The 15188-nt window shown below is 34.5% G+C and overlaps 1 protein-coding gene across 1 annotated transcript in view; it reads left to right on the top strand.

Moving 5' to 3' along the window:
- The window catches only part of LOC115879740 (beta-1,4-glucuronyltransferase 1-like), a 30156-nt gene extending 22186 nt beyond the window's left edge, over window positions 1-7970 (top strand). Inside the window, exons 5-6 of the mRNA XM_030896711.1 lie at window positions 269-445; window positions 7037-7970. Of these exons, the coding sequence (XP_030752571.1) occupies window positions 269-445; window positions 7037-7282 (423 nt within the window). The 3' untranslated portion in view covers window positions 7283-7970. The remainder of the gene's footprint in view (window positions 1-268; window positions 446-7036) is intronic.
- The last annotated feature ends 7218 nt before the right edge of the window (window positions 7971-15188 follow it).

Raw genomic sequence — 15188 nt, 5'->3', positions numbered from 1 at the left:
AATATCTATTTATCGCAATTTAATATTGTTTATCTGCATAATTAAAGACTTTTGAAAAGGTAAATTAACATTCTATATTAGTTTTAGTAATTACAAAATCGATACAATAAACAAAGAACAAAGTTACTTTTTTAAAAATTGGGCGATACGTATAAGCAAGTTAAGTTTATAAGAGTAAAAATGTTACGTTTCTTTCTACCTGTATGTATAATTTTAAGTACAAATGATTTTAAATACATTCTCCTGCATTAATGTTGTTCTGTTATAGGTCATTAACGGCGAAAATTGGGTGTTAGCAAACGAAACCAAAGGCTTAGGAGTATTTTCTGTTGGAAAAAGGCAAGGCAGATATATGGTATGGGAACCGTTTTTTATTTGCACCCAAAAAGAACCTTTATGGGATGAACGAATGACGTGGGAAGGTCAAAAAAATAAAATGATTCAAGTGAGTATATCGTGTTAAATTACTATAAGAGATTGTTAACTTGTTTCTGATCATAAACTCTATAAAATCCATCTGAGTAACAATTCTGAACTGAATGGTTATCAAGACAGTCAAAATTAAACTTCAGTATCTATTTTTTAATATAAATTTTCTTGTATACCCGATTGCCGATTGCCTTATTATTTATATTATTATTGTAGGTACAAAAGTAACTTATTATAGGTACAAAAGGTATTATTGTACATATTGTTACGGATTCCGTGGGTCCACTATTTAAACTCACGATAAAATACTTAACGAATTTATTTTTCTCACTTTATACACAATTACTAACTTATAACACACAACAAACTAACTATTTATAAGATTCCTTCACCAAATTGTCCGATTTTCAATTTCCACGCGGTATATTCAAATTTCAAAAACTTTAAACTTCCCCAACTGTCGTAAGCGCTCCTTTTATATAGCTGTGGTGAGTGTTTCAAGCGAACAATCTAAAATTATCGGGACAGGTCCGCCATCTACTAGTACATTCTATTGTCTGCTTCGCTTACTTGTCGACTTGAAGAGATGGCGCTACAACAAAATATTGTCTTCAGGTTTCTGGACACGTTGCGGTTTTAGTTGCTCGCTTCTCCGACAGATGGCGCCACATACACCTTGACATTGCCCCCTTCTCAAATTTGATCGTCCCGATCAAGGTTTCCTGTCTGGTATCTCTTCAATCGATCCAGATGAACTACTTTCATCTTACTTCTAGGGCTGCGTTGAATCCGGTACACTACATCATTTATCCTCTTGATGACTGTATAAGGACCTTCCCATGCTGGAGTTAACTTTGGGGACCTCCCTTTCTTGCGCTGTGGGTTATATAACCATACCATATCGTCCTGTTGAAATCCGCAGAATTAGCTCTGAGGTCGTAACGAGCTTTCATCCGGTCACTGGCTAGCGTAATCTTACTTCTCACGGCCTTATGAATTCCCAATAATCTTTCCTTCCTAACGATTCTTTCGAACGACAGTCCAACGTTATCTTGTTCCATTTTTCCTCCAGATCGAGTACTTGGTCCTTGTCTAGCTGCGCAAATCTTACAACGTTGACACCATTTCTTAACATCTTCACAATAATCCACCCAGTAAAAACGATCTCTCAGCTTGCTCAAGGTCTTGTTTACTCCAAGATGGGCTCCAGTTCTACCACCGTGAATTTCTTCCAATACCTGGGTAACTTTCTTCCTTGGTACCAGTAACTGAGTTGTTACTGTCCTGCCATCCGCACTTTCCCACGTGCGCTTTAACAATCCATTCTCAATCACCAGTGAATTCCACTGAGCCCAGAGAGCTTTGAAAACGAGCCCTCAGTCCGCAATATCCTGCCATGGTGGTCTCTCGCCGTTACCTTCCCTGAGCCGCAGTATTGCTCCGATGTCTGGATCTTCCATTTGATCTTTCCTCAATTGTAACGTCGTCCATTGTTCGTCAGTTCTCAGTTTAAAATTCTTTACTCTGATAGTGCTTTCGCGATGTTGCATATTCTTGTCCAAGGTAGCTCGTCGTCGATCTAGGTCGTTGTCGATAATTACACGGCACCCAGCGGGTTTCTCTAGTTTCCCGAACACAGTCTTCTTGGTATCACCAGGTATCATCACAATTTTCGATGATCTTTCTTCCATATTTCCTGGTCTCTTCTCTTTAGATACAGAAAATTCCTCATTTCCGATTTTCAGGATGTTTCTATGGTGATCAAACGAAAAACCATGTTGACTGATCACATCCATACCCATGATAAAATCATCTTCAATGTCAGCCACTAAAACGCTATGCCGAAACTTCAAATTCCCTAACTCCAATTCCATGAAAGCCTCTCCCCGTACAGCGGTCATTTCCCCCGTAACTGTACGTAAATACACTCTTCTTCTAAGAGGCATCATTTTCAATCCTTGCACCGAGTTAGTCCGCACCAACGATACCATAGCGCCTGTGTCCACAGTCATTCGAATTCTTCTACCATTGACCTTCCCGTTGATCACCAAACTGTCAGCGGTTTTCCTAGACTCCTAACGGAAAAAACATCCTAGGGGCTCTGTTTTCTTTCAGCCAATACTCGCTCATTAGTGTTGATTTCCTGGTGCCTATGTTCTCTCGATGGTAAACGGAATCGCATTTGGACGCGGCAATCCCGTTTGATGTGGCCATTCCTGCCACATCTATAGCAACTTATGTCCTGGGATCTTCCGATGTGCCGATGTTCTCTGGATGGTGAATGGAATCGCATTTGGATGCGACAATCCCGTTTGATGTGGCCATTCCTGCCACATCTATAGCAACTTATGTCCTGGGATCTTCCGATGTGCCGATGTTCTCTGGATGGTGAATGGAATCGCATTTGGATGCGACAATCCCGTTTGATGTGGCCATTCCTGCCACATCTATAGCAACTTATGTCTTGGAATCTTCTTTGGTTCTCTGTCTGGATGTTGTTGACTCTCTTGTTCACTAGTAATTCACATAGTTTATTAAACATCTCCTCCAAACGTATGTGAGAACTCTTTGGCTGTTCCTCAACCGTTACCGAGCCTATCTTCTGTTTAGGAATGGCGCTAAATGCAGCTTCTATTTCCAGCGCCCTGACCAGTGCTTCGCTGCTGGTAGAAAATCGGGATATTTGCAGCGCCCTCTGTAACTCGTTGTCCCTCAGTCCGCTGATAAAACACTGGGCGGCGAGTTCCTCCCTAAACCCTTCCGGTGCTTCTGGATATGCCAGGTGTACCAGTCGACGTAAGTCTGCTTCAAATTCCTGCAGACTCTCTCCGGACCTCTGCAGGCGTGTCTTGATCTGGGCCTGGTAAAGTTGGCGTCGATGTTGGTCGCCATATCTTCTGTCCAGTGCAGCGACCAAAGTTTGGTATTCCTGCTGTTGGGCTGCAGGAATAGTTTGCAACAGTTCCAGGGCAGGGCCACGCAGCGCGATGACAAGTGCCGCTGCTTTCTCCTGGTCAGTCCATCCGTTGGCAGCGGCGGCTGCTTCAAACTGACGGTGGTACATTGTCCATGTCGTTTGTCCATCGTAGGTCGGGGCCTTAAGGTTCGCTGTTCCTTGAACGCCAGGTGTCTTTACTTGTACCTTGGTCTTCTGTAGGTCCATCTCCAATCTTTCTATCTTCTGCTGAAGGCGCTCCTCCAGATCTTCTACAGCTTCTTGGAAGTGGTTCTGTTGTTCCTGGCAACGTACTTCCAACATTGATTGTTGCTTTTTTTCCATTTTTTCGAAACTTTTCTTGATACGGTCCTGCTCTTCAAGTTTTTCTTCTTGTCGACGCACTTCAAAACCTTGTAAAATTTTCTCGATCCGGTCCTGTTCCTCTTGTCTTTCTTTTTGATGACGCGCCTCTAAGCCTTCCAGAATTTTCTCAAGCCGGTCCTGTTCTTCTTGTTTATCTTTCTGGCGACGCACTTCTAGATTTTCTACAATTTTCTCCAACCGTTCTTGTCTAATTTCTTGATTCTCCATAAGCATTTTCTGTAGTTGGTCTTGTTCTTCTTGACGTCGTAGTTTTTCCTCTTCTTTTTCTCTACGGAGTCTTTCTTGTTCTTCTGCCTTCTCTCTTCTCATATTCTCCATAAAATCGCCCAATAACTTGCTTACTTCCTCCATTTTCTTCGCTTGTTCTCTTGTACCAACCATAAAAATACTCTAATTGGGTCTAAAAATCTTCCAATCCACTTAATTTCTTCTTAAAATCCTCTTGAATCGCACTTCCGACACCAATTGTTACGGATTCCGTGGGTCCACTATTTAAACTCACGATAAAATACTTAACGAATTTATTTTTCTCACTTTATATACAATTACTAACTTATAACACACAACAAACTAACTATTTATAAGATTCCTTCACCAAATTGTCCGATTTTCAATTTCCACGCGGTATATTCAAATTTCAAAAACTTTAAACTTCCCCAACTGTCGTAAGCGCTCCTTTTATATAGCTGTGGTGAGTGTTTCGCGAACAATCTAAAATTATCGGGACGGGTCCGCCATCTACTAGTACATTCTATTGTCTGCTTCGCTTACTTGTCGACTTGATTAAGAGATGGCGCTACAACAAAATATTGTCTTCAGGTTTCTGGACACGTTGCGGTTTTAGTTGCTCGCTTCTCCGACAGATGGCGCCACATACACCTTGACAATATTATTGTAGGTACAAAAGAAACTAAAAAACCACATAAAGTAAAATGGTTAATTTTCAGAATAACTACAAACACAAAAATATGTTTTTTGAACAATAATATTTAACCGATCTTGTACTATTCGTACTTTATAGTATGTATACACTACAGGTTTAGATGTCATCGAATAAAGCTCCATTAAAAAGTGGTGATGTTTTGATCACTATGTAATTGTTGATGTCATAAGCTGGAGTATTTTAAGGTACTCTAATAATTTCTGTCGTTCGTCTTTCGGGCAACGTAACGGAGTAGGGGATTCACTTGATTTACTTGAAAGACAACAGACTCACTATGTACGCGTAACACAAAAAATAATCAAAACTGGTTCCTAAAAACAATTTCCATATTATTATTTGCTAGTGGTATTGAGTGGTGTTTTTTACCTGCCTGGCCGTCTAACAGTTCAGTTTTCTGTGAGCTTGCAGCTCTGTAAGCAAGTATAGATAGATAATAAACTCATTCAAAATAATCTGCCAAAAAAAGAGCCAAAATAGATTTAAACGATTTGAATGACATAAAAAAACGAATATCCATTAAAATATCCCCAAAATAATAAAAAAAAATTCTGATAAAGAGTGAAGATATCCTCGAAATGTGAAGATATCCTCAAAAGTAGCTCACCCGTATAACTTTTCTATTTTTTCAGATAGACGATATTTGGTATGTTAGTATATGGCATAAATTAGGATTGACTGACGTATTCAATTATTTTTGGTCACTTCCTGGTTCACCGGAAATGACACTCGGTATATTTTGACTTTATTCGATAGAAAATTACACTCTGAATAGAATGATATATCATAAGTCAAGTTTTGACATTTTCGCATATTGTTTATTTAAAATAATTATAACATACGGTTCATAACGACAATTTGAATATCTCGAAAAACCAAGTGTGGTGTGGTACCAAATTATTCGTAAAAAATGCTTTTTCCAAATATGCTAATGAGCCACCAAGAGATCAGTTTGAAAAAATTGAGATATGATTAAAAATACAATTAAAGCATCTTTTAACCGGCCAGGACAAGACACGAAAAACATTAGAGGATCAAATCTAGTTTGCCAAGGCTCCTTGTTTAAAAATTCGTGTTTTTAACAGAGCCATGGCACTCTAGATTGAAATTTAAAATATAATATATTTTTTGAGCGAAAATGTCAAAAATTGACATATGATGTCATTCTACTCAGAATGTCATTTTCTATCGAATAAAGTAGAAATATATCGAGGTGCCATTTAAAAATCAAAAGTTTCATAATTTCCGGCGAAACAGGAAGTGACCAAAAATAATTGAATATGTCAATCAACCCTAATTTCTGTCATATACTAATATATCAAATATCCTTTTTTTATCTAAAAAAATAAATAAAAAAGTTATAGGGGTGGGTCACTTTCGAGACGCACCAGGTATAGAAAAAAGAACGTAGATTAAGAATGAACGAAGAGAAGAATTTTTTGAAGTCTTTAAGTGAACATTAAGGTACATTCAGGCTGAGAGCGTCGCGTCGCGTCCGCGTGTCGAAATGGAATCAATTCACTTAACTTAGATTAGACCGTTCAGGCAGACAGCGTCGCGTTTGGCATTGCGCTAGCGTCCGCTGAGCGCCGGGGTTCGAGTTCAATGGAGCGGACGCGACGCAAACGCGACGCGACGCTCGACGTTCTCAGCTTGAGGGTGCAGCCACACTATCCTAAAAACGGCGTATCGGCGTAACGGCGTAATGACCTTGAATAGATCTCCAGTAATTCTATTGGCTGAAACATTCATCTGTCAGAAATTTTATCTGTCAAATTCATCTGTCAAAAATTTCAGCCAATAGAATTACTGGAAATCGATTCAAGGTCGTTACGCCGTTACGCCGATACGCCATTTTTAGGATAGTGTGGCTGCACCCTGAATGTACGACTTATTGTTAGAGTAGCATAAATATGCTTAGTTGTAGTTAAAGTATAGTATTGAAAGAAAGAGAGAGTTATAACTATGGAGGGGAGGGAGGCGCTAGATGATAATGATTAATCATGTTACGATGTCATATACCAGCTGGTGAAGTACCTATCGAATGATATCTAGTAATTCTATACATCTATGCAAACAACAGAGCTAGAACGCATTTTTATTTTTTTGGTGCCGGTATATTGTATCTATTTCCCGCCAACGCATTTATTAAATGCATTTATTAGTTTATTTGCTTAGTGAAGTGTGTACTTACTCTGTCGTTTGTACGGGTGACAAAATCACCAGATATCCAATAAATATTTTTAAAGAGGTGTACATAACACCTTTAAGATACTAAAATTTATATTTTACATGATTTATGATTTTATTATGACATATTCCATATATGAAGTATTATTTTTCAGGCATACACCATGTGTATCATGGACTACAACTTCTATGTCCTAGACAACGCCTTTTTGATACACAAGCCAGGAATAAAAAAGGAAAAGTTACAAATGACCAAATTCAAAAACGAAGTGAAAAAATCGAACCAACTGATTGTGGACATATCTGTAGAGCTGCAAAGGATGTACGGCGAAAATAAGAACTGCAGTACTAGTTACAAAGGCAAAATTGTTAAAGTCAAAGTGAAGAAGTCTATATTATAACCCCGAGAACATATGTCTTAGCAAGAACTAAATTTTTGAAAAGTTGCTGCAGAATCATCAGAATCTTGTTACATTATAAATATGGCTACTTCTCAAACATTATCCGAAATAAAACATTAACAGAATTAATTACAACAGCAGTAAACAAAAAATAAACAACTTTTGCGTTTCAAGCAATAATAAGTGATATTTATAAAAAGCAATACTTATATTTTACACATTTGAATAATGTCAGCTTCGTATAATACAGAGCCTAAATGAGAAAGTGTGACAAAAATCAGAATAACAAACCAAATTTAATTGTTTATTTCTATATTATGATACTCTACAGGCTGTCCCGATATTCCGTGGACATAGAACAACTACGCATTTTTGAGTTAATTCGCAAATCTCAAAATGTATAAATCAAATACCGCTTTCTTAAAATATCTTAAAGTGTGTTAATTTTTTTAAAGTCTGATGCCCTCTAATGGACGAATGAAGACTTGTATGAAGGTAAATTGTCCACGGAATATTGGGACATCATATAATCAAATAACTTTGAAGGAAATCGTAAGTCAAAAACCTTTGTACGAAAAAACACCTTAATATATAAAAAAACTCCCCTCTGATTTTTTGCACATCATTTAGACTTTACCCTGTATATCTTCTCTAATTTATTCGTGTATAAATTTACTGTCATTACAAAGAAATTGAAAGAATTGGGAAGATACGCAACCTAATGGGCGAATGCGTGACAAGGCTGATTTGATTTCCCCTTGCGCCTCAAGTGCTGTACGGTGGAGCCTCTACTCGTTCTGCGGCCAACGCATAAAACACTCATTTTCTCTAATTCGGCTAGCGAAGACATATCGAAGACGGTGAATATTGAAAGCGACAGTGTTGCCATATTAAAATGGATCTATATATCTGTAATGCGTTTGACAAAAATATGTTTAGATGAAAAATCCGCGTTTATGTATGGAATACTTATTCGTGTTAAATATAGAATAAACATCAAAAATAAAAATTTCTTTAATAGGTACTCAATATTTTATATCGAAAAAAGTCATTTACTTGGCTAGGAAATGACGAACTATTGATATTTACCATAATATTTTACATATGAAATAACAGTGATCCTCATTTCAAAGCCAACCCGAGTACTGAAGCCGTTCTTTGTTTAATCATATAACATTATATTAAATAATTGAATGATAGAAAATCCGTATTATTAACGTACTGTACCCAAAATCCGTTAAGTCTACGGATTAATCTATTAATCAGTAGTTGCCAGTAGTTCTGGCAACACTGTCAACGGCAACCATCCACTCTGTCGACTGAAATCAGAACTACGATACAGTATTCTTTATCCGCTGCGCTGTAAACGACTATTAGCGCGCAACGGCTCGGACATGTAACAGTAACGCCAGCTACATCTCGGACTTGTTTTGTGCCACGAAACCGTCCATAAGGTTGCGCATCTTATTTCTTCAATCAAAATCATCTTTATAAATTTGAAAAGTTTTGTATAGTAGGTATATTCACAAATATTTTTCAACTAGTCATTTATTGTAACTTGTTAATTTAAATTTGATCAAATGCCATGGTAAAATTAGGAATCAAAAGAAAAAACATAAATAACACTAGCCAAAGTGTTTGGCCTCTATGAGGTTATTTAGAAAAAAAAATCCAAATACAATGAAAATTGTCTACTATACGTACGCTTTTCTATGAAAACATTGAAAAGCTAATTTTCATCTCAAACTCTATTACTGTTAATCTACACTCAGATGCAAAAAAAACGCAACAGAGAAATTTTTGGTAAAATTTAAAATGTTATATTTTTGTTATTTTTAGCACTATTTGCATGAATTTTTTAGCAAACTGTACATAATTATCAACTTTAATTCGTAAATTCAGTTTTTTGCAAACTTTAGTAATTGGCATATTATACAGAGTTAATCGAAGGGTTGTTTTTCATCCTAACTTTAAAACACTGCGCAATAATTTCGTGTAAATTTTCTTAAAATATAATTTTACATTAAGAACCATGAATTTTTAAATTTTGAATCACGTCAATGGTTAATTTTTAAGAGCGAAATGAACTGATCACGATCAATTTGCAATTTTTGCAGTTATCATTACTTTTGATGTAATTTTTTAAAAAGTCGAGATGGTTTTGGTGACTATTGTCGCAACGTCATATTACGCTGCATCGGATACTCTAAACTCTTTAAACTAAATTAAAAAAAAAAACGTTAAAGACTAACGATACAGTCCTGGTTTTAATAAACATTAATAACGATAACAGAACTAACGATATTAAGGAAAGCATCGGTAATACTGAAGCAAAGACTACACTGAAGTATACAAACAAAAAAAATAATTGTAAAAAATACCCTAATACTTTGTATTGCCTCCCTTGGCTGCTATAACTGGCTGTATACGTTTATTCATACTGTCATTGAGGCTGCATATATCATATTGCGTTGTTTTCCCATTCTTCTTTAAGGACCAAGCAAAGTTAATTTAATGAAGCTGGTAACGCTTCGCGACCTCTAACCCTCCTTCCCAGCATTTTCCAAACATCGAACATGAAGAGCAGTTCATAGTAGTGTATAGTTCGCAATAATCACCGAAGCTGCTTTGTCATATTGAAAAAAAAAAATCAATAGACCAAAACATGCAAATTGTTGGTGGCAAGTTCATTTCGCTCTTAAAAATTAATCAAGGCATGTATTGACATGATTCAAAAAACAAAATGCTCAGGAGACATGATTCTGATCCTAAAATTATATTTTAGGAAAATTTAAACACGAAATTATTGCACAGGGTGTGTCAAAGTTAGGGTAAAAAAACAATCCGTCGATTAACCCTGTATAATATGCCAAATACTAAACTTTATAAAAAACTGAGTTTACAAATTAAAGTTGGTATAATTATATACAGCTTGTTAAAAAAGTCATGAAAATAGGGCTAAAAATAACAAAAAAATAAGAGTGTAAATTTGATCAAAATTTTCTCCGTTATATTATATTATATTTGATCACCTAGTACAAGCTCACATTACTTCACACGATATGTGAGATAACCGTTAATGAGACCAGTTACAAAATTAAATATTGTGTCAATTTATCTTTTAAATGTCACAACTGACTTTATGGACATCTCCATATCCCTGTTCTAGGGACGATAATAATTATAGAAATTTAAACCAAAAATGTACATTAGATAATTTAGCAATAATTCACGGTTTAAAATAATTTAATATAAAATGGATAATAGATTTAAGCTTTAAGAATACTCTGGAAATATTGATAGACTTTTTCAAATATTATTGTAAAATGTGACACTCATATTTATATGTAAATACAAAAATATTTATTTATTTGTTACATCAATGGCATTATTATTTACTCCTAAATATGAATGAGTATCCCGTTTTGACGCTTTTTACCAAAGTTACCCCAATTTACGGTAGTACACTTCTTAGTACTTGCATTATACAGGGTGTCATTGAAATGGTGTAAAAAAAATCGGGGGGTGATAGTACTCCTAAAAATAGTAAAAAAAGTTCTTAGAAGTATAGGGCGGAAAAAAAGCATATTAAGGGAGCTAGGGGCACTGAAAGGGTGAATTTAAAATACGGTTGTTTTGAAATTGTAGACTTAAAAAACGAGATAAAATTTTGAAAAAAAATACTCTGCCATATATTTTGACCCTAAATCAAATGTATATAATGTAATAAATATATACTGAAAAATTATTTGGAAAAGCGGAAAGGGTAGATTTTGCAAGGGTAGGGGGTTGTTTCGCGAATAATTTTTTTGAGGTTATTTTTTTACAACGTGGGTTCATTTTTTGAAAACTACATACTTTTTTCTACAAAAAAGGTACTCTTGTTGCACATCGCCCAGAGTGATGGTTTTCGAGAAAATTCAAGGCAAAGAGTTTGCTCTGATGGGTTGCTAACTGGTTAATCAACATAAACTTATGAAAGTTATGGCGGTTCAAAAGTAACCAATTAGCTATCAAATAATTAATTGAAAAATCAAAATTTCATTATTTTTAAAACATCTTAATAAACGAAATAACAAAGCTATGGTTTAATAAACGAAATAACAAAGCTATGGTTTACTCAGTACCGATTAATACTGAAGAGCAACTACGGCAACGCATTATTGCCAGTTCCAATCAAATTCGGACAACACCAAGGATATTCCACAGGGTACGCAGATTTTGGAGAAGAAGAGCAGATGTCTGCATTGAAATGAATGGTGGTCGCTTTGAACATTTACTATGAATGAATTAAGGAATGCATTATTTTAATAAGGAATTTTGGTAATTGGTTTATTTCCTTTTTAAAGCAAAAAGATGTTTTAAAAATCATGAAATTTTGATATTCCTATTAATTATTTAATAACTACTTGGTTACTTTTGAACCGCCATAACTTTCATAAATTTATGTTGATTAACTAGTTAGCAACCAATCAGAACAAACTCTTTGCCTTCAATTTTCTGGAAAACCATCACTCTAGGCAACGTGCAACAAGAGTACCTTTTTTGTAGGAAAGGGTATGTAGTTTTCAAAAAATGGACCCACGTTGTAAAAAAAATAACCTCAAAAAAGTTATTCACGACACAACCCCCTACCTTTGCAAAAACTACCCTTTCCGCTTTTCCAAATAATTTTTCAGTGTCATTATTTGATTTAGGGTCAAAATTTTTATGGCAGAGGATTTTTTTTCAAAATTTTATCTCGTTTTTTAAGCCTACAATGTCAAAAAACAGTTTTTTAAATTCACCCTTTCAGTGCCACTAACTCCCTTAATATGCATTTTCCGCCCTATACTTATAGGAACTTTTTTTACTATTTTTAGGAGTACTATCATCCCCCGATTTTTTTACACCATTTCAATTACCACCCTGTAGAAAGCTTTAGAAGGAACAATCTATAAATAGTTGGTTAGGACACGATAGATGTCGCTAGTATGAAATTGCAGCACGGATTGCAGATTGTCAAATAAAACAAATTAAATAAATGTAGGCCATTTTATTTATAATACATTTTTTTCTCGTACGGACACAAAAACTTACATAAAAAATATGTAACTTTAGTTCTATAACTATTATTACTATCTCTATAAATTAAATGTACAGCTGCACAACACTTGTAAAACAGAGGCCAAAACGTTGCTGTTGCAATGTTTTTCCTCAAATTATGCAACGATCTTGTCAAAAAAATAGATTTACAAATATTTGGCTGCCTTTTTTAACAACACTGCAAATAGCTGCCTTATAAGCATTCACTGGAAACCTTATTGAACCTACATTTACAAATAAAACATAAATGTGAGGTTATATAACTGAAATAATAACAAAAAATCAAAATAGTTCTACTTATTTCCAACCGATAATATATATATAATCTACGAGTACATTCTTAAATGTACCACAAAAAAAAATAAAAATAATTTTATATAACAATATAAAATTTCAAAATACTGTATAAAAGTCTATAGCTTCTTTAATACATAGAGATGAAATAAATTTTAAAAAGTTACGCCTTATTCCACTAGACAAGTATTAATTCACTAAGTAATGCACATTATCAGAAATTGAACAGAAATAATGATACAATAGTAATATTTATTTATTTATTTTAATGCGACGACATAATAAATATCAGAACTTTGGATTTTCAGTTTTTGTGCTTATTCTACTTCAACTAATAGAACCAAACCCGCATTTCTGGCCTTGTTTTTTTTGGACACTGTTTAGTAAAAATGAACTGAAAAAGAACACAAACTAGATACCGTGTTGTGTTGTGACAATTTGAAATGTTAATAAAATTGCCGAAAAAATGTTAACGCGTAAAGAAAGGCGTAATTAGAGCGTTGTTGGGTGCAATAACATTCAATAACTCAACTTTTCCGGATATGCAACTCTCCCGAAACAACATTTTATAGCTTCACAGTTTCTCACACCGATCCGATCAAAAGCAAAAATGGATTCAATCAGTTCGACGAAAAAAGTGGGTACACAAAGTGCTCATTACATAATCAAAAAAATAAATATGTAGGCATATACTATGAGAGGATAAAATATAATTTGCAATATTAATGGTATACTTTTTTTAACCAACTAGTGCTTAAATGTTTTACGAACATTTAAAATTATACTTATGTACCTTTAAAAAATTTCGTTATAGCAAAAATAGCACCAGTTATGACCCCACTAGAAAAAAACCTGTGCGTAAAGCTATGCTCGCTACCGTTACTGTTTATTGTTATTTTACGCGAGTTTATTTTTGCGCACAGGAAATTTTACTCGTTTGCTCATCGTCATAAAAAACAATTTTCGTACCACGAAAAGGGATAAGATTTTTATCTGTATACATATAGTATACCTAATCTGTGCCTATACGCTCAGTACAATAAGCTGTATTGAATAAAGAAATTACAAGTACTTTTTCAAGCGCATGAAATCTAGCGTCGGATTAAACACTCCTAGACATGCAAGTACCGACCCAAGACATCTCTTATCGGTATGTAAATGTAAAGATAATTATCTGATAAAATACGCGTTGAAGTAGGTACCTATTTTATAAATAAGTGAAAAAAATATATGTTATTCAGTTTATAGCACAAAAACATAGATGGAACTTTAGATATTTTCTTAAAACTATAAAAAGTTTTGTTCAAACTAAATATCGCGGTTGAACTAGGAACTAAAACTTGAATAAAAAATATTACATATAGTACCATTATTCCTATTAATTTCGTTTACTAACTTATCTATCTTTAGAGCATAGTATACAGTTTCATGGTATACAAAGTGTAGTATACATAATTTATTGAAATGGGTTACTTGAACTTAAATATTATTTATGAAAATACAATCTTGAACAAGGGTTAAATATCAATCACATGTATGGGTTTACTTATAGAACTCAGTGACGAACAAAATTGTGGTAATGTAACCCATCAATGTTATGGGAAGTTTTAAAAACTTAGAAAACTGTGTAAATTATAGATGTTCTATGTTCTATCACACCCCTACCATATGGAGAGAAAGGAACACACATTTTAAGTAACTGTTTAAGATGAGATTGAAAGGTGACTTAATCATCCTTAAGTCCAGTGTTAGAAGTAAAGGGCTTTGGTGTATTGTGGTGAATAATTAGTGTTTTATTTAGCTGTTGTAAAACCAAAGGTTCTAAACCCCCAACTGTGATGAAAGGAAGTAATTGACTTTCATCATTCTTGTTCTTAAGATGTTGCATGATGTCATTACTTTATTTTATGCATCTTGCTGAACATTACAGACACTGACTCGAGGATCATAGGTTCGCCATCATTGGGCTAGACGGTTGAGTAATCATCTTAACTTTATAATGACTCTTTTTTTATACAAGGTGTCAAAAAATAGTGTATCTAATTTCGGTGAGTGATTTTACAGATAAAAATAAAACAAAAAGTTCCTATTAACATACATATATGCCCTCGTAAGGGTAAATAAAAATATACAGGGTGGTCTGAACTGTATTCCGGAAACTTCGGCAGCATAATCTGCGGATAAAAATAAGTAAAAAAGTTCGTATAAATGTATGTCCTAAAATGCTTAGTTTCGGAGATACAGGGTGTAAAAGTTTCATATTTATTTCGGTTCTTATTCCCAAATAATTTCGAAAGTAACGTCAATATTTGGATGAGAATTGGTGTCTAACATGTTTTTTGACATGAGAAATTTGATTTTGACGTCATTATGACTCCTATTTGTAGGGAGCGCCGCCTACATGATTTTAACTGTTTTGAAGAGTAATAACTTTTTGTCCGTACCTGTATAGAACTACTGAGTGAAAAAATATACAAATATACATACAGACTATAGTTATTTTACTGAATGATAAATTTGGGAACTT

This window comes from Sitophilus oryzae, unplaced genomic scaffold, assembly GCF_002938485.1.
Source record: "Sitophilus oryzae breed Bouriz unplaced genomic scaffold, Soryzae_2.0 scaffold_1586_pilon_pilon, whole genome shotgun sequence".
Classification (NCBI taxonomy): Eukaryota; Metazoa; Arthropoda; class Insecta; order Coleoptera; family Curculionidae; genus Sitophilus; species Sitophilus oryzae.
This window is presented reverse-complemented; position numbering and strand designations above follow the sequence as displayed.